General features: G+C 50.5%; 1 protein-coding gene across 5 annotated transcripts; it reads right to left on the bottom strand.

Moving 5' to 3' along the window:
- Nucleotides 1–3,120: 3,120 nt before the first annotated feature.
- CNOT10 (CCR4-NOT transcription complex subunit 10) lies at nt 3,121–20,742 on the bottom strand. Of its 5 annotated transcripts, none has more exons than XM_078863900.1 (19): nt 18,586–18,747; nt 17,949–18,046; nt 17,060–17,221; nt 15,982–16,132; nt 14,753–14,901; nt 14,555–14,626; nt 14,067–14,150; nt 13,649–13,766; nt 12,829–12,966; nt 12,154–12,368; nt 11,281–11,402; nt 10,146–10,328; nt 8,194–8,271; nt 7,570–7,683; nt 6,405–6,535; nt 6,257–6,292; nt 6,014–6,141; nt 4,782–4,857; nt 3,121–3,946 (listed from the first exon to the last, which is right to left on the bottom strand). In XM_078863900.1, the coding sequence occupies exons 1-19, from the start codon at nt 18,599–18,601 to the stop codon at nt 3,795–3,797; spliced, it is 2,223 nt and encodes a 740-aa protein (XP_078720026.1). In that variant the 5' UTR covers nt 18,602–18,747; the 3' UTR covers nt 3,121–3,794. The 5 variants fall into 5 exon arrangements, with proteins under 5 accessions (XP_078720026.1, XP_078720028.1, XP_078720024.1 ...); XM_078863898.1 differs by lacking the exon at nt 3,121–3,946 and adding an exon at nt 20,738–20,742 and having other exon boundaries at nt 3,953–4,857; nt 18,586–18,639; XM_078863902.1 differs by lacking the exon at nt 14,555–14,626.
- Nucleotides 20,743–20,859: the final 117 nt, after the last annotated feature.

Raw genomic sequence — 20,859 nt, 5'->3', positions numbered from 1 at the left:
GAGACAGAGGGACAGAGACACGGGGGACACAGACACGGAGACACGGGGAACAGAGACACGGGAAGACAGGGAGACACGGGGAGACAGGGAGAGAGACACGGGGAGAGACAGGGAGAGAGACACGGGGAGAGACAGGGGGAGAGATATGAGGAGACGGGAAGAGACGAGGGGAGACGGGAAAGAGACAGGGAGACACAGGGAGACACAGGGAGATATACGAGAATATGGAGATACCAACACAGGGCGAGATACAGAGACACGGGGAGACAGATGACATTGAGTGGCAGGTGGTGACAAGGGGCTGGCCGCATGAATCAACGGGACAGCGGAGACAGACGTGGGGACAGAGACGGTGAACACAAAGAGTGTCGGATTCAGAGGAGACACAGTGGACACTGGTGATAGAGGTCTCAGGTAGTGCGGGGAGACCACGTGGTGTCTCCCCGCACACCTCACCACTCCACTGTCCTCTCGCACCTCTCACCCCTCTCACCCTCAAAGACGTCCACGCTCCCGCACGCCGCATCGACAAACACTGCACAACTTCGCGCCTCCACTCATCCCCACAACATCCACCCACGTGCACACCCCTCTCACACCTTGGGTAGCCAGCTTTCCACTGTAGACCAACCCAGACAGATTTCTCCCATCAACCTAGGTCAGGGATGGGCAATCAAAATAAAAGGAGACTTTTTTTTAAATTCGGTAAAAACTACATTTCAAGAGCTGCGATGCATGTGACGACGAGACGGTGGTCCATGATAACGTCACAGGCTGCCAACCCCAGGCCTAGGTCTATCAAATTGTGCTGTATACGAAATAAAGTTCAACTCAACACCGGTACCAGATCTCGAAACAAATCCATTCTTGTCCCCCACAGATGCCAATTCTTGGACAGGTAGCGATCCTGCTCACACCTCCACACACCCGTCTCACAACCTCCGGCCACTACCAACACCCCTCTCATCACGGATCATTCTGTTGTCCGAGGCTCGCTCCGCATTGAACCACAACTTCGTCTCGGCGATTGGGGGAGCCGGGCCAGGCCCCCCGTGTCCGTGAGGCTCGGACGCGATGCGCTCGTACCGCCGAGCCTCACGCGCAGAGCCACCACGCGCAGAGCCACCACGCGCAGAGCCACCACGCGCAGAGCCACCACGCGCAGAGCCACCACGCGCAGAGCCTCACGCGCAGAGCCACCACGCGCAGAGCCACCACGCGCAGAGCCTCACGCGCAGAGCCACCACGCGCAGAGCCACCACGCGCAGAGCCTCACGCGCAGAGCCACCACGCGCAGAGCCTCCACGCGCAGAGCCTCACGCGCAGAGCCACCACGCGCAGAGCCACCACGCGCAGAGCCACACGCAGAGCCACCACGCGCAGAGCCACCACGCGCAGAGCCACACGCAGAGCCACCACGCGCAGAGCCACCACGCGCAGAGCCTCACGCGCAGAGCCACCACGCGCAGAGCCTCGCGCGCAGAGCCACGAGCGCAGATCCACGCGCGCAGAGCCACCACGCGCAGAGCCTCACGCGCAGAGCCTCACGCGCAGAGCCACCACGCGCAGAGCCACCACGCGCAGAGCCACACGCGCAGAGCCACCACGCGCAGAGCCACCACGCGCAGAGCCACACGCGCAGAGCCACACGCGCAGAGCCACCACGCGCAGAGCCACCACGTGCAGAACCACACGCGCAGAGCCACACGTGCAGCCACACACGCAGAGCCACACGCGCAGAGCCACCACGCGCAGAGCCTCACGCGCAGAGCCACCACGCATAGAGCCTCACGCGCAGAGCCACCACGCGCAGAGCCACACGCAGAGCCACCACGCGCAGAACCACACGCGCAGAGCCACACGCGCAGAGCCACCACGCGCAGAGCCTCACGCGCAGAGCCACCACGCGCAGAGCCACCACGCGCAAAGCCACACGCGCAGAGCCACCACGCGCAAAGCCACACGCGCAGAGCCACCACGTGCAGAGCCACCACGCGCAGAGCCTCACGCGCAGAGCCACACGCGCAGAGCCACCACGCGCAAAGCCACACGCGCAGAGCCACCACGTGCAGAGCCACCACGCGCAAAGCCACACGCGCAGAGCCACCACGTGCAGAGCCACCACGCGCAAAGCCTCACGCGCAGAGCCACCACGCGCAGAGCCACCACGCGCAGAGCCTCACGCGCAGAGCCACCACGCGCAGAGCCACCACGCGCAGAGCCACCACGCGCAGAGCCACACACGCAGAGCCACCACGCGCAGAGCCTCACGCGCAGAGCCACACGCAGAGCCACCACGCGCAGAGCCTCACGCGCAGAGCCTCACGCGCAGAGCCTCACGCGCAGAGCCACCACGCGCAGAGCCTCACGCGCAGAGCCACCACGCGCAGAGGCACCACGCGCAGAGCCTCACGCAGAGCCACACGCGCAGAGCCACCACGCGCAGAGCCTCACGCGCAAAGCCACACGCGCAGAGCCACACGCGCAGAGCCACCACGCGCAGAGCCACCACGCGCAGAGCCACACGCACAGAGCCACCACGCGCAGAGCCACCACGAACCTGATGCCGCCTCACGATCTGTGACCTCAATGACCTTATCTGCAGCAGCTGCTGCTAAATCCACCGCATTAAAGCACGCATCGGAGCGGGGCATCTCTGGCGCTGTGCCAGCCCTGTGGCCGACAGGGCGGGGCCCAGTCCCACCAAATTCAGCACGGACGGATCTCGCGTTCTCTCAAGCCATCCTCTTGCACACATTCCCCTTCCTCCAACTACAGGATCCCACCCTCTACACCAGCGGTTCCAAACATTTTATGGACCCGCAGACCACGCTCAACCCTCATACATTTTTCACGGACCACCATGCAGTAAAAACGTGGTTTAATGAAATAGATCGTATCTGCAGCAGCTCCGCAGACCACTTCCCAGTCTGTGGATCACAGGTTGGGAGCCACTGCGTTACTTACGTGACCGACCCACCCCCCCAACGCACAGACCTGTCACCGCAATCCAAGGACCCACACAAGCTCTCATCTATCCCCTTGTCCGCTTTCCGCTCTTCACGCGCGTTCACCAGGGACAGGCACGACCACCACCACCACCACAGGAAGACACGCCGATATAGGTGAACCGTGACCACTTGGTCGGACAACAGGCCGCACAGGGTCACCAGGCGAGGTGTGCAGCAAATCAAGGTCATGCGAACCCACTCTGCTCTACCAGTAATCACAACAGTGGAGACCACACTGGAAATCTGTTGTCGGTGCCCCACAGAGCGATTTTATTGACACACACTCGGCAACCATTCTGCTCCACCTGGGTTTTTTGAGGATCACTCGTCGTGTGGCCATCGTGCTGAATGTGCTGAGGTTCATTAATTCCATTGACAGGAGCCATGAGAGTGGTCCAGGCGGGCTGAAATGATGACCCTAAACTGCCCGGGTTTTTTATGACACCAAGTTGCTTGAGGAGGCAGTGAATGCATGAGACCTCATTTAATAAATAAATAAAAGATTCATGTGAACGTTGCCCTTCAATCCCATGCAGAGTGATTAACCACTGCTGTTGGCCTCCGGCGACGGTGCCACGAGCCACAAAGTCCGGTGCATAGGAGGCATGGCCTCCCACCCCACAGATCCCCACGCAGCATCGCTGGACTCCCAGCGCCACGCTGACTTGGCTCTCGTCCGCAAAACCCCAGCCCCCCCCCCCCCGTGCCTCCTTTGCGCTTCACGGGGCACACACCCACGCTCTGCAGGGTGCCACAGTGATGGTGCGCAGCATGGTGGCAGTCTCATTTGCGCTGGGTTGGAGGGAATGTGGATGCTGGAGTTCCTGGTGCCCCCGGAGGCCCTGAAACCGGCTGTGGTTTTTTGCGGGCCTCCACCTTTGCCGGGGGCACCAGCTGGTTCCTCTTGATGATCTGTAGGGCCATCTGTGGGTTACCTGCGCACACAGCCACACACGGAGTTTGATCATTCGCGCCATCCAATTAAGACTGTTGAAAGCATTCATGCGTCAAACCCTGTCCGTCTGTAACAGGAACGCATAACTCGCACGTAAGGACGATCCAATCTAATCAACATTTAGTAGAACTGACAAAATTGATCCAAGGGTTTCCCAAAACATGGCGATAAAAAACAGAGCTCAGAGGATACGCTTTGCCAACTAAGGCGATGACGTCACGCGTCAAGTGCCCATCTCTCTCCGGATGACATCATGTCATGTGACAACTTCCTGCGACACCACACTATGCGCCGTGTCTCAGAAAGCGAGAGAAAATCCACACATGTGCATGAATTTTTCCCTCGTTTCATATAACAGACCACATTTCTCTTCATTGGTGTCTTTTGATATAATTTGCCAGATATCCGGCATGATTTGAAAACTACAAGCTATTCCTATTGTATAGCCGCGTTACACAGGCCGTGTATCCCGGGCTGTATGACCTGAGTTTGAAATTTTGTTTATGAAAAAAAAATACGTTCGAGTGACTTTCTGGAGTGCCGCTAGAGTGCTCTACTCACATCACTGTCACTTTAGTCACTTTAATAGAGCATGCCTGAAGATCGCTTCAAAGTATTTTATTTTCTTTAGCAGAGTTTAAAATGAATACTGCACAGCTGGGATATGCAGCCAAAGTACGGATCTGCATGATGAGCATTGTTTGTAATACGTGTTGCAAATTCCGTGAATCGAATCGTCTTGAGCGCTAAAAAGGTGTTCAGAGGCAGTGACGGAGGCCGAGCGCCGCCAACGCCGCCAAGCCGCCTCGCGTTACCATTCTGCAGCTCCAGGTAGACGGCGAGGAGGATGGCTTCGGGTGGCACCTCCCTGGGCGGAATGAGCAACGTCGCCTGCGCAGCACAACGCAACACGGCGCAATCAACGCAACGCAGCAAAACGTAAGACAGCACAACAACGTAATTCAACGCAGCAAAACGTAACACAATTCAATAGAATGCAACACAATTCAACCTGTAAAAACATAATTCAACACAAAGCACAACACAATTTAATGCAACACAGCACACCACGTTCCAAAGCAATTCGACACATTCCATCAGCTCACAGCCCATTATGGAGCATGATCAGCAGCAAGCCACAGGGAGAACGGTGGGGTGTTGATGGTGCTAGTTTTAATATTCTTGGTTGTAAACATAGTAGCAATTTACTGTAGTACTACTGGTATTTTAGTGGTCGTGTTGATAGTGATGCTAGTGTAGTGGTTGTGTTGGTCGTTATGGTATCGGTACAATATCAGTATTGGTTGTAGTTATGGTGATCGTGTACTGCTAGCAATAATGGTAGTGAATAGTCATCTTGTATTATTAATAATGGGTCTGGCAAAACAACCCCCACCCCCTTGATGGTTGTCAGACTGTCACACTGTCGTGTGTTGTGAGCAATGCCATGGAGGACAGGCTGATGCTAATTGGTTCTTTACCCGAAAAGTGCTCGCAGCCAACTAAGTGGCTAACTGGGGCTATGGACAGGTACACAAGAGATGGTAACCCTTCCACCTTCAACTAAATTAGCAAAAAAACCCAAAAGAGAGATGAAAAGAAGCTTGTGCCAGAGGCCTCAGGGGTACCGGCACCTGCCAAACCCCACAAGAGGGCAGAAGATCGACGCCGACATCAACGAGCGGAGCGGCGCACTAGGCAGTTAAAATGCTACAAAGTCGGCAGAGGGGAGCACAGATCGTGCATCTGTCAACCCAGTTAACCCATAACACCTGGGTCTGTCCCGTGACCTCCTGCCTTTGACACTTCACTTGCCCTGAAAGTGCAACTGGCCTGGGCAAAAGCGATGTCGTGATGTCGGCACCACTTATTGACGAATGGCAGCTGTTGTTGTCAGTAGTGCTGGTGGTAGTGTCGGGAAGAATATAGTGTTAGTGTTGGATGAGAGGATGGCGTGAGTTTATTGGCAGTGCTGGTCATAAGGGCGGCCGCAGTCATGTGACTAGACAGCTGGCAGTGCCGCTCATGGCACCACGGCAGGACCGACCTGCTGCAGGCAGCGGCGCGCCTTGTCATACTCGCTGCGCAGGCAGTACGCACTGCCCAGGTTGAAGAGCATGGTGGCGCGGGCGGCACTCACAGAGCTGGGGTAGCACAAGGGGGCCAGCTTTCCATCTGAGATGGGGGACACGGACGAGAAAACGAATATACACAGCTGCCAAAAAACTGAAACTGCAACGGTGCATTCCATGGGAATGACAGACGTGACACACGCGTTCAATAAACTTACTGTTTTCCATAGGTTCATTCTCTCCCTTGTCGCCACCTGAGGATGGAATAAGAATAATTAGGGTAATGTAAGTGCCAGCAGAGGCTCGTGTTAACAAGAATCAGCTCCCAATAAAAACAAAGACACAAGCACGCGGCCACGCATGCACCTTGCTCGAGTTCTGTGGTGGGGATGCCCAGAGACACGTCCGTCACGTTCTCAGGGTTGAGGTGCGCGATGGCGTCTGAAATTCTGTCCAGCGAAATGAGGGCTTCGGCTGCATACAGGTGGCCGAGGAACCTGCGACGACAACAACCGCTGTAAAGCTTAACTCCGGAAAGCCGCATCGCCGTCACCCCGACCTCGCTTGCCCCTGGTCTCGTGCCAGGGCAGGAGGACACGTAGCGGCCTGCACCGAGACAACAGAGGCAGACCACGTGCCTATCTGTCGGGCACAAGGCCCTGCCCTGCCACAAGGATATGCCCCTCAATCTTCCTGAAGACAGAAGAAGAAAAATAAAAGCAAACGAAAGAGAAGCGAGCTGGTACGACCAGCACAAACACAAATGTTGAGTAAGCCCAACCCCTGCTGTCTCTTTATCGGTGGAGCGGCCTCACGTGGACAATATACCCCATTGCAATGACCGTGTTGCTCAGCCATACAGACCTCAATGTTAGACACAGATAGGTGTGAAGCCACCTTGATGAAATGCTTCATGCTTGCTTCTCGTCACAGCTCTTGCTGGAGCCATCAACCCAAGCTCAGTGCCACTGGATTTCTGTTTTTCTTTTGTTTTCTTATTTTATTAAAATATTTCACCTGGATAATCCCGAGATGGAACGTTTCGTTTGCAACTGTCCAGGCTGTCAACTGGCACGTAAATAGAAACAAATAATGACCTGCACACATTCTAAATCTATAACCTATGGAGTTCGCATTTATACAACAAAACATGCACCCAGTCACACAGGTTATTAATACATAAGTTTATTAAATGTATCGCAATGCACTCTAGCTGTGAGAGTTGCAAATTCTGTGCGCATGAGTTTTAATCAGAGATTTAAATGGGCTGAAACTGGCGGCATGTTTCAGTGTATACGGGAGATCGGTGTCTGTGGGAAAGCGCGCCTATTTTGGGTTTTACTGTCGGGACACTGAAATGGTTTTTAATCATACATACGTATCTATGTTGAACTTCTTTCGCACCGTACCTAGCCAGCCGTGGTAATCGGTGCACCGTCATCTCGAATGGTCATGCAATGTTATGGTAACAATGAGACCAACTCGGATCGGACGGAGGGAGAGAGGCTACGGGCGGTGGAGAGCGACTCACTTGAGTGAGCCCGAGAGCTTGGGCTGCTGCAGCAACTTCTGCGCGTGCTTGAGGGCGATGAGATTGTCTCCCAGCGCCAGGGCCACGTACGCGCTGCAAGCCAGCACCGAGCACCTGCCGGCGCCATGGGCAAGTAAGGGTACGCACAAGGATGCACAAGCGCACATAAGCATGCACGGGCACACACAAGTGCACAATATCGTGCAACAATACACATGGGTACAAGAGTACACAAGAACACACGTGCGTGTGCACAAGTCAACATGAGAACACATGAGCAAACAAGTATACAAACGTATACAAGCACACGAGTACATGAACACACGTGTGTACTGATGAGCAAAGGAGTAAATTAATGACTGTTTATAGTTAAGGGAGGTAACTGGAGTGCCCGAAGAGATCCCATTCATGTGAGGGGGTACCGCCCAATCCCCGCACAGTTGGAACACGGATTAACTTAATCCACTTGCTACACTCCCATACCCTGGCAAGCCAGGAGGTGGCGACCTCGCAAGCCCAGCCTGTTGGTAGTTTTACAAATTTGTGTGATCCACCAACCCTTGCCTCCGCAATGCTGGATTACTGGCGTGCAGCATGACCACCAGCCCCTGGCAAAAGTCGTACCTTAAATTCTCGACTTCTTGCCTCTTGAGCGGAGACGACGGGGGTGCAGAGCGCGAGAGCTCCACCTCGTGGCTCTTACTAGAACGGCACAGTTGCCGCACAGGGAGCTTGAACTGAGTACTGTATTCACAATAGAACAAAGCTTGCATCCACGGGGTGGGCATTCCAGTTTCAGAGCAAGTTATGACTGGACAGGGTACGTAAAGAGTGACTGAGAAGCGGTGGCTTCTTGTGATTGGCTAAGGGGATTGACCAATCCAGAGAGAGAGCTGTAATGCCCACTCTCGTGGAGGCACAATAGACATGCAGGAGAGCAGCCACGCAATGAGCTGGTACCAACAATTGCCCAAGTTCTGCAGTCCTCTATATACTAAGATTTTATCGAGCATTTAATGAGTATTTGCATGTGGGAGTAAACGTGAAGACCTGGATAAAGTCCACAAGTGTAAGGGGGAACTACGATCTCGTACAGATGGGACAGGTGGAGTAGCCCACGTTTGCTCTCCTGCCGTCTCTCGAGGCGAGCTAGGGAAGGACACTTTGACGCCCTCGGGAAGGCAGCTCCACAAGATTTGTGCATTCCACCAACCCTTGCCTCCAGAGTGCGAGATCATGTGTGTGTTGGCTACATAAGGTGTGAAAGAAGTTCAACAAACATAAAAAGGAGGAACCTGGGAGTTTAGTTCTCTATTAAAATCAGCAACAGGGGTAGGGGCGGCAGCAGCTGCAGTTTCTTCAGTCAGCAGCAGCAGCAGCAGGGCGAGCTGCTACCATCTCAGTCGAGCGAGTGAAGGCATCGTGATGATGTTCAATGAGCAGCCTCGGAGGCTGAATTGCATTCCTATTTCTAGATTAGGTTGAGTACTATGGGTTAGATAGATACTATAGATTAAGTTGAGTACTATGGGTTAGATAGATACTATAGATTAAGTTGAGTACTATGGGTTACATAGATACTATAGATTAAGTTGAGTACTATGGGTTAGATAGATACTATAGATTAAGTTGAGTACTATGGGTTACATAGATACCAGAGGTGGGACAAAGTCATTGTTATGCAAGTCACAAGTAAGTCTCAAGTCTTTGCTCTCGAGTCCCGAGTCAAGTCGAGTCAAAGATGAGGCAAGTCCAAGTCGAGTCTGAAGTCATCAAAATCATGACTCGAGTCTGACTCGAGTCCAAGTCGCATGACTCGAGTCCACACCTCTGATAGATACTATAGATTAAGTTGAGTACTATGGGTTAGATAGATACTACAGCCATTTGAAAGCTAGCACCTGTGAGACTTGAGACTTGGGAGGAAGTAATTGGATAGGAATGAGATACTCTAAATTGAAGGGTGGGTAAACAGAAATAAAGGATAAGATGTTAGGGGCAGTGTCAACTCCGCTAGGAGCTCCTGCTACAGATTGAGGTGATAGTACTGTAAGCATTAGAAGCTTCATTCAAATTTTTCATCATTTTTGATACTGGCAAAAAGGTCCCATAGATATGAATAGGCTCTATTAACTGGTCAAAGAGATTTAGCAACTACAAGAGGAGGAGCCTCAACTTGGGTGTTCCATTTAAGCATCGACTCCTCTCTATCAACTTCGGCGGCAGCGGCAGAAGCAGCAGCAGAGTTTCTTCACCATCGACTACTACTGTTCTGCACTGGGTGGAGAGTGAAAGCTACGATAGGTGAATCAAAGTTAGCAGCCGTAGAACTCCGGTCTCCGAGTGGTCTACGACAAGTTCGAATCTCCTACACGTGCACTGTCCCACCGCCGTAACTGTGATGCGACCAGATCTCGTGACCAAACTTTTCCTGCAGTCGACGTGTGCTGGGCTCTCTTTCATGGGCACCGCATAAAGCGTTTCAGCGAAAGAGCGGATATTTGGTTGCAGAAAAAGACAATGATAAGCCAGGGAACCCGTTTGAGGTGTGAGTAGAAAGCGTCTATAGCAGGTACCTTGCCCCTTCACTGCTGTCGCTGCCTCCTCCTTCGGGGGCTCCCAACCCCCCGAGATCCCCCGCCAGCGTTCCCCTCCCCTCGCGGTGCTCGTCGGGCAACAGCAGCAGCAGCGCATTCCGGAGACAGATTCCTGCAAACTCCACGCTGGCCACGGGGATCGCCGCCGACTGCCCATCGGGGCTGCCACGCGCGCACAGCACAAACATTCGTCACACCGCATCCCCACCTGTATCTTCTGAAGAGGAGACTATCTCTTCGATGACTTGCACTTGACATCTATTCTCATATGTTGACAAATGAGTGCATCAATCACGCTGAATTCATTTGAAATGAATGTGATTTCTATTTGCTTGAAACTGTTGTACTTATTTTTATATTACTGCTTTTGTCATTTCGGTGACCCAGGTCAAACTTGCAAGCAAGACTCATCCTGGCCTCTTGAGGTCTCACCTCGATAAACTTAATAAACTTGACAATTGAAACGTAAATGCAAAGCTGACGAACCTCGATTCATCATACTCAGGCACAAGACCTCACAGCCGAAGAGTGACGTGCACGAATGGATTCCAGCAGCTCCCTCTGGAAATGTATTTCCTGCCATGCAGGGTAATCATCATCATCATCATCAGCCAAGGTCAATCCACTGCTGAAGGCCTCCCCAAGCCACCACCATCTCTCACTATTATGCGATGTAATAATCCATACAGCACCTGCCCACGTGATGATTTCATTGCTCCATTTATTTGTTGGACGTCCTCTCGAACGCATTTCATTTCTTGGCTGCCACTGTAGTTATTCTTGAGCATCAGCCATCTCTTTTAGCCTTCGTCATAGTTTGAATAGTAACCTGCGTGTGTTCTCCAATCCATGTCTTGCTCTTTCTGTCACTCTCCTGGATCTTTTCCTCCTTTTCGTAAACGACCGCTACTGAAGCCCAAGTTGTATGGAGCAGGTGGCAGGCACTAACTATCACGTGCACTTGAGGCACATTGGCGCATAGATTTTCTTTAGAAATTACAGCTTTCCAAAAGCACTTCACCCAATCCGATCTCATGCACCTCATCAGCCATGGCGGTCAGGGGCCCTGAAAATGCGAGTGTGGAATGACTGTCCGCATGTTTGGAGGTCCCACCTGCACACAGAGTTCTGTGTGGAATGAGACACGAGGATGATCTTTCGGTGGCAGCCCTGCCCCATCATGGAATGCACGATGCCCTTCTTGTTCTGCAGACTCTTGGCTTCCTGCTCTGAATTCTGTATGGACAGAAACACCACAGCCACCCAACATTGTAATCACTCACTCGAGGCTCCCACACAGGGCCAGAGTATGAATACCTAAGGATGTCAACCAAAGCATGGCACTGCTTGTGTTAGCATTGAAACAAAGCATAAGTGAAGGGACTCCACTCGCTTTGCTGGCGATACCATAATGTCAAACAAAACTTGTATTTAAACAATGTGTTCTAATTTAATTCAAGGTAAAGCAGTCAAGTTGATTGATGAGTGAGCACTCACAGATTCAGTCGTCACTCGCTCACTGGTAGTCGCCTCATTATCTCTCTTCTATCGCTATTACCATGCTTCGTGTTTCCATTAAACTTTAATCATCGATTCCTCCACTCATGTTGAAGACCTGGCCTACACACGGTTTCATCTCATCCACACCGCTTTCAACCACCACGCTGCACGTCACAACACTGCTCTTTCTGCCTTTTTTCCACACACTGTCATCTCTTTTCCCAAGCCCTTATAACTTTTCTCAATTTAACAATCTCGCAAACTCTTTATCTATTACAACTTCACTTGTGATGTTTGCTGCTGGCCACTTGACATTTAGGGCCGTTGCTTAATAATTAATGGCATAAAAAAAAAGATGCACATCCTCACACACGCACAAGCACATGAGCACACGTACACAGTCACAGACCGATGAGCAAAGTGGCACAGCAAGCAACTGGAACAGGTGAGACACGCGTCCCGAGGTGTCGCGAGCGGGGGCACCCACCCGCTTGCCCACGGCGATGCAGCACTCGGCCAGACGCAACCAGAGGCGCGGGTTACTGTGGTGTGCCGTCACCGCCTCCACCAGGCAGTCGAAGGCCGCCAGTGGCCGCCCTGTCTGCAGCAGGAGGATGCCACAGTTGTAGAGCAGCTCGTAGCGTCGGTCAGCCATCAGGGTGCAGAGGGGCGGCCCGGAGAGCCGCTTGCCTGAGGGGCCCACTGTATCGACAGCACAGACACAACACAAAACACAACTTATATACGATACATAACCCATACACATAAATTCAATCTGCAAACGAGCCTACACAAAACGTACGCAAAACACCTGACACACCACACACACAAGCCTACACAACATGCACCTAACATGCCTCACACTACGCACGCACAAGACTACACAACACATGGTACGCAACACACAGCCTCACGCACACACAAGCCTACACACCACGTGGTACGCAACACTCAACATCACACACACACAAGACTACACAACACGTGGTACGCAACACACAACATCACACACCACGCACACACAAGCCTACACACCACATGGTACACAACATCACGCATCACACATCACGCACACACAAGACTACACAACACGTGGTACGCAACACACAACATCACACACCACGCACACACAAACTGGCCGAGGGGCATCCCAAGTGAGCACCTTGCTTGAGTAGCTGGGCGCAGGTGTTGTCATTTTCCTGCAGCGCTCGCTTGAAGTAGAACATGGCCATGTGGTGCTTGCCCATGGCGTGGTGGATGCAGCCCAGGTTATTCCAGAACATGCAGCGAACGCACTCTCCTGGACAACGCATAAAGAGCACGTGGAGTCACACCACATCATATCAACCCGCACCTCACAGCAGCAAATGCCACACCACGCCAAGCCACATGATACCAAATCAAATCATTAGTATGTTCGGTATTAATCTTGATTTGAAGCTTTCGTGACTGCAGGAATCCATACTCTTTGGTTCTCTCGGTAAAGTCACGTAGATAGAAAATGTATAGATCGCAACGTTTCGATCGCAACACAAGCAACAAGCAACAGCGTCAGCAGTTCTCCTGCTGTGTTTGTGTCACCTGACGACGGTCGCTTGTGTTGCGATCGAAACGTCGTGGTCTATACATTTTCTATCTACGTGACTTTACCGAGAGAGCCAAAGAGTACGTTCGGTATTTCCACCATTTTTATCGTGTATGGCTATCATGAAGGCGCTACATTTCACAGATATAGTCTGTAGTAGTTTCAGTTTCAAGTTTAAGTGTATTTTGTTTAACAATGTGGGAACTAACACAAATTGGATAGCCTCATCTGCAAAAGTGAGGGTGCGATGTTACGTGTAATCTCAACTGCGCGGGTAATTTTCAAATTTGGAAAATTTGATTGACTATTTTTGAATGACATCACAGGAATGTTCGCTGTGAAGCAGACGGCACGCGTTTCATGGTGAATGCACCCGCAGTATGAACCAGCGTCTCACCCGTCTTGATGAAACCCGGGTGCTCTGTGATGTTGGCGCTATTCAGAAGTTTCACAGCTTTGCGGTAGTTCCCCCTCAGGTACTCAAAGTTGCTCTTCAGGAAGAGCGAAGGGATCGACTGGGAGAAGAAAAAAAACGTTCAGTGTTTTTTCTCTGATTATGGAAACAAATAAATACCAGCAAAACAGGTCATGTGTTGCTTTCGGAGTTCGGCTGCATGTTGAGCATTTCTTCTCACAAGCTTTCACCACACACGATTGTAGGCATCTTGAGGAGTCGCGCTACCCCCCCCCCCCATAGCGTGTGATGCTCACAGGAGCATGTGCCAAAAGCTCAAGAGAGAAAATACTCCAGACCACGCTTGAATTACGAGAGCTTGCAATAACCTGCGTGCAAAACATTTGACATGTTGACTCACGTTGCCAGACGTGTTCATCACAGACTTTATCTCCCTCTTGCAGGCTTTCAGGGACCTCATTTGGAGATAGGCCCTCACTTTGTACTGGAGATCACACGCACAAAACAGCAGTGGCAGCGCGATGAGATGGATGAGTTAGGCGTAAGATGCAAACATGTAATCAGTATCTCAACAGCATTATTACAGTGAACATGTACATATGTCAGTCAAGCTTTCAACTTGCATTTAAACGGTATTTATTAACGATTACATCCCAGAGTAAATAAAACAACCCTAAGATTGTCATGATCTCTATTTCGGCTGGATGGCAGTTTTTTTTCAAGTGTAAATAAATAAATCTCAACAATGTCAATGACCGGCCAGTAAAGGACTCAGACATTCTTTCAGAAATATAGGGCGGGTGGCCTTGGTGAAATGAGCATGGCATTTACAAATATTGAGAGGCACTCATGTCCGTGTCCATGAGCCTTGACGGAAGCAAACTCTACCTGATGTATTTTTGACCGAGTTTGTTCATTGGACGAGGTGTCGGGTTTATGGCTCCCAGCATCCTTGGCGACCTACCGCCAGCACACGTTCCAATCGAGCATCAGCATACGGACGTAGACGCCAAGACTGCCGCAGCAACATGCCGGGCATCATCATCATCGTTGTGTCGGTGCGGTGAGAGGGACGCTGTGCCGTACCTCCACGGCCTTGCCGTTGGCATTGGCGCCACTGCCCTGCGAGCTGAGCTTCTCAAGTACGGCGAGCAGAGGCAGCGCCTTCTCTGCCTGGTGCGTCACGAGGTAAAGGTCCATGAGCAGGAAGCTCACCGCGCGCGCAAATCGCTCCTCTGCACGCCCCGCACGTGTAAACACGCACACACACACAGTAGCGCACATAGCAACGACATTTGGAGGGGGCCAAATAGTTTTTTCTACCCAGAGAAATAAGTGGGAATGTATTCGTCAATTAGAATTGTGAGTTTCAGATTTAGGATGGCGACGAGGCCCAGGGCTAGCGCATTCACCGCTTGTTGCGGAGGTTCACGGTTCGAATCCAGCGGCTGCCCTGGTGAATACTGTGGGTATAATAACCTTGATACTACTACGCTCTGTCTGACTCACAGTGCCCGTTAAAGATCCCCTGTTATTCAAAAGCTTACGCCATTGTGTGCTTCAAGATAAAATGTGGCCACATTCGAAAATGACCCGCATAGTAAGCAATTTGGATTACACAAAGCAGTAATAATTTCCCCCTACTGGCAGACTAATGCCCCTGGTCCCTCGTCACTATCGTGAACACACATGATTTCTTTGCATTAGAATATATTGGAGATGAAACTCATTCTGGTTTTGCGTTATCTCCTCATGAAACAAAATAAACTTAAACTGAGACATTTTGGAGTTTTAAGGACAATTTCAGATCTTTTTGGAATGTTCTGGTTTTCCAATTTGTGGTTTTCCAATCATTTCCAATTTGTTTTTATACAAAAAATAACTTGAGCTAATGATAGTGGCGTCACCCAATGCCAGGTGATGCCACTTTTGGTGGGAAAGTGAAATTGTATGAGTGAGACCACATTGTATGAGTGAGACCACATTGTATGAGTGAGACCACATTGTATGAGTGAGACCACATTGTATGAGTGAGACCACATTGTATGAGTGAGACCACATTGTATGAGTGAGACCACACTGTATGAGTGAGACCACATTCCTAAGCCACAACATGAGACATGAGTCACAATGCAACTGCCTACAGCTGAAGCGGCCATCACCTGGGATTGTTACTATTTCTCAGAGCGATGTACAATGAGAGAAGCCTTGTCTTGGTGTCACAGAGATGTCGTGAAGTGCGGTGGGTTGAGATATTTCCAGGAAAATTGTCCTGTGAAGGTTGCGAATGGTTCGAGGCGTGGGTGAGGGCTCACCGAATGGCTCAATGAACTGGTAGAGGCGCTCCACGACGCCAATGGCCTGGTGGTACTGCTTGAAATGGCAGAGCAGCACGGCCTGGTTATAGAGCAGCGTGCCATTCTCTACGTCCTCCAGCCCATCCATCTCTTCCGCTGTCGAGTGAACCTGGCGAGTGGCACATTGGGCGTGGGAGTGAGCACGCCTCGGCCTCACGTTTCACTCCATCGCACGCCGGGGCGCAGTGACGCTTGGGATCAGCCGCACCGTAAACTCGGAAGTACGGGTTATGCAGCATCACAGCATCTATGATAGCACGTTACAAACATGTCCATATCCCTGATCTCTCTTGTGTACAGCTGGATACTCACAACTTAAAACTCTACCTCCAGCTTTAGCCAAAAATTGATTATGTTTATAGACAGTGGATTGCTTCAATGCCTCGGGTGCATTTTCAGAGTTCACAGTGGGTCGCTATAGCCCATTGATAACATGGCTCAGACATACTGCATTAGAAGCTTGCTTATGAGGTTTGCGGTTCGAATTCAGCAGGCCTCCTTAATACTGCGAGTGTATTAACCATAAGTATGCACGGTCATCTTCACAGTGGATATTAAAGATCATGTGATGTCCTTACAATTAGAGTATGCCATTGTATTACGTATGTATGTTGAACTTCTTTTGCACCGTAGGTAACCAATAATGCTAATTGGAGGTGCGTCATGGTCCACATTTTTTAAATTAGAAAAATCTTATAGAAAATGTCTTAATCGGGAAACAAACAATCATCGCTCCTTACTGTAAAAACTTAGGACACTCCTGAGACTCATTGAGGCTTTCCCAGTTAATCAGTAAAATAATTATAATATCTGTGAGTGTCCCTGATTAGGAACTGGAGGTTGGCTGCACAAGCCAACAGCAGTGGAAGCGTGTGAACAACCTGGGAACTAAAACAAGAGGCACAGCAGTTCCATGGCGATGCTGTCTGTCAAGCTCAGAGTCAATGCTTGAGGTTAGACCCCGAGTTTGTTCCTTTCGAACACGTGGACGGTGCCGCATGCATGACCAACGTCCCGGGTTGCGGTGGGCCCTCACCTGCATGCGAACCTGCGCAAGGCTGTGGCGGAGGTCGTCGGTGGCTGTCTGGCCACTGCGGTAGAACTCGGCCACGGAGCGGTTCAGCTGCACTTTGTGATCGTCTCGCCGCAGCTCGCCGAGCGAGGAGAGTTGGGCCAGGCAGCTGTCGTACTGCCCAACCTGCCCCAGGAAGACACAAGCCACGGCTCGATCCGACGTAGATCTCGAACCCCAACCAACACCATGTAGACAAAACGCGACGTGAACACCCAGCCAATAAGGATAACGATGTTGGTGATGTTACTTCCCTGTAATTTTGTGCTACTGGAGTTATCTCATGAGAGAAATACAATCAATTCGGATTTGTCGCAGAGCACTGCAAACCCTTCATGTTAGGGAACAGCCCACTATGGTGGATGATATCACAGAGCTCCCCACAAGTTCCCTTCGAGTAGCCTCTGGTCCACATAGTAGGGCGCGCCATCTTCCACTCGTGCTACAAATCAGAGTCATGTCCACCGCATGACTGTAAACATTGTTTTATGATCAGAGCTAGAATTTGGCCAAGAGTATTGGGGATTTTTAAAAGGTAGATTGTTTTTGCGTGCAGTCACGATTAACTATGCTGAGACCATCAACTCAATGCACACGAGGACCAGGTTGAATCACGTACAGCTAAACCCTGGATCCGAACCCAGCATCCCAGCGGTACCAGCGGCGTTCTAACTTCTGGGTCACCCGGCGACCTTGGTCAGTCACGACTGTAGCACTGCACACACCGAGTGGATTTGACTTTGAAGAGCAGCAGGACGCGAGCCTTCGACAGACACTGCACCACCGAGCAGCTGGTGGTGTACAACGACTCGTGACCGCACAGTGACGCTTCCGATGTGGGAATCTGCTCTACCTCGAAGGCGTCGAGCGCCTTCTTGGCCAGATCCTTCTCCTGGCTGCTGATCCCCGAGGAGCAGCTGGTCCCGTCAGAGCTCGCGTCTCCGCTTCGCTCTGCGTTCAAGGGCAGAGGGTTGACAAGGGACACGTGATGACGGCGGTAGTTGTCGTGGTGATAGTGGTGGTTGTGATGACGATGAGAGGTTGTGTATAATGGTAGTGGTTGTAATGAGTGTAGACGTGGTTGTGATGATTGTGGAGTGATGATGACGATAGTGATGATGGTAGTGGTTGTCTTAACGGTGGTAGTGATGATCAACGTTTAATCGTTTAACAAGATGATCATCTAAGACGATGATGATCGTGATGGTAAAACAATATTTAATGATGGCGATGAATAGGTAAAATGATGGCGATGACAGTGTTGACGGTGATGCTGTTGAAAGTGATGCCTCTGGTAGTGATGTTGCAAATGATGATAAAAACTACCACGACTATCGCAACCATCATAATCACTACAACCATCATCACAACCATTATTCTCCTCATCATAAGAGTAACATCTTTCATGGTGATTATGTTTATATTGACGATGATGGTAACGATGTTGATAAGCTGGTAACCATGCGCACGCGGCTTCCGTGAGACCTCACCTCCTGAGTCAGCCATGTGGTGATGTGCAGACAGCGGGTAGCTTGAGAGAATTGCTGCTGGAGTAAGTTACGTTATTAATGATCTCCTTCTTGTTTAACGTCGAAGTGACAGATTGGCGATGTTAAGGTAATTGTATTGCTGAAGTGATGGTGGCGATTATTGCATTTATAATGGTAATGTTAGAGATGTAGTCACAGTCGTATGTATTATGTAAATAGTATTGATGATACTGTCAATGTGGGTGATGTAGTAATGGTATTAATTAGGTAAAGATGATCTAGAGAAGCTGTAATGTTGATGTTGTTGATGTCAATATCGGTGAAGTAGTGAATGGCATTGGATGCTGATGAAAGTGATTGATGGAGTGACAATCGAAAGTTGCTGATGATTGTGATTATATAGTGATGTTGCTGTGTCGATGTAGACTGAGTGTTGTGACGATGTAGACTGAGTGCTGTGACGATGTAGACTGAGTGTGTGATGATGTAGAGTGAGTGTGTGACGATGTAGACTGAGTGTTGTGACGATGTAGACTGAGTGTTGTGACGATGTAGACTGAGTGCTGTGACGATGTAGACTGAGTGTTGTGACGATGTAGACTGAGTGTTGTGATGATGTAGACTGAGTGTTGTGACGATGTAGACTGAGTGTTGTGATGATGTAGACTGAGTGTTGTGATGATGTAGACTGAGTGCTGTGACGATGTAGACTGGGAGTTGTGTCGATGTAGACTGAGTGTGTGATGATGTAGACTGGGAGTTGTGATGATGTAGACTGAGTGTTGTGATGATGTAGACTGAGTGTTTTGACGATGTAGACTGAGTGCTGTGACGATGTAGACTGAGTGTGTGATGATGTAGAGTGTGTGACGATGTAGACTGAGTGTTGTGACGATGTAGACTGAGTGTTGTGACGATGTAGACTGAGTGTTGTGATGATGTAGACTGAGTGTTGTGATGATGTAGACTGAGTGCTGTGACGATGTAGACTGGGAGTTGTGTCGATGTAGACTGAGTGTGTGATGATGTAGACTGGGAGTTGTGATGATGTAGACTGAGTGTTGTGATGATGTAGACTGAGTGTTGTGACGATGTAGACTGGGAGTTGTGTCGATGTAGACTGAGTGTGTGATGATGTAGACTGGGAGTTGTGATGATGTAGACTGAGTGTGTGATGATGTAGACTGAGTGCTGTGATGATGTAGACTGAGTGTTGTGACGATGTAGACTGAGTGTGTGATGATGTAGACTGAGTGCTGTGACGATGTAGACTGAGTGTTGTGATGATGTAGACTGAGTGTGTGATGATGTAGACTGAGTGTTGTGACGATGTAGACTGAGTGTTGTGATGATGTAGACTGAGTGTGTGATGATGTAGACTGAGTGTGTGATGATGTAGACTGAGTGCTGTGACGATGAAGACTGAGTGTGTGACGATGTAGACTGAGTGTTGTGATGATGTAGACTGAGTGTGTGATGATGTAGACTGAGTGTGTGATGATGTAGACTGAGTGCTGTGACGATGTAGACTGAGTGTGTGATGATGTAGACTGAGTGTGTGACGATGTAGACTGAGTGTTGTGACGATGAAGACTGAGTGCTGTGATGATGTAGACTGAGTGTGTGACGATGTAGACTGAGTGTTGTGACGATGAAGACTGAGTGCTGTGATGATGTAGACTGAGTGTGTGACGATGAAGACTGGGAGTTGTGACGATGTAGACTGAGTGTTGTGACGATGAAGACTGAGTGCTGTGATGATGTAGACTGAGTGTTGTGATGATGTAGACTGAGTGTTGTGACGATGTAGACTGAGTGCTGTGATTATGTAGACTGAGTGTTGTGACGATGTAGACTGAGTGTTGTGACGATGTAGACTGAGTGCTGTGATTATGTAGACTGAGTGCTGTGTCGATGTAGACTGAGTGTTGTGACGATGAAGACTGAGTGATGTGACGATGAAGACTGAGTGTTGTGACGATGAAGACTGAGTGATGTGACGATGAAGACTGAGTGATGTGACGATGAAGACTGAGTGATGTGACGATGAAGACTGAGTGTTGTGATGATGTAGACTGAGTGCTGTGACAATGAAGAGAGGCGTCTAACGAGGAACCCCCGAGTTCAAACGCAGGCCTCGAGCTTTACCCACGATTCATCGAGTCGCTTCCGCCCAGGACTCCCCTGCCGGAAGTGGATGAGTCCACGAAACGCGGGGGGGGGGGGAAGGGCGGATCAGACGTTTCAGTCAATAGCTATCTGACCGCTCGCATG

This window comes from Lampetra fluviatilis, chromosome 17 (assembly GCF_964198595.1).
Source record: "Lampetra fluviatilis chromosome 17, kcLamFluv1.1, whole genome shotgun sequence".
In the NCBI taxonomy this organism is placed as follows: Eukaryota; Metazoa; Chordata; class Hyperoartia; order Petromyzontiformes; family Petromyzontidae; genus Lampetra; species Lampetra fluviatilis.
This window is presented reverse-complemented; position numbering and strand designations above follow the sequence as displayed.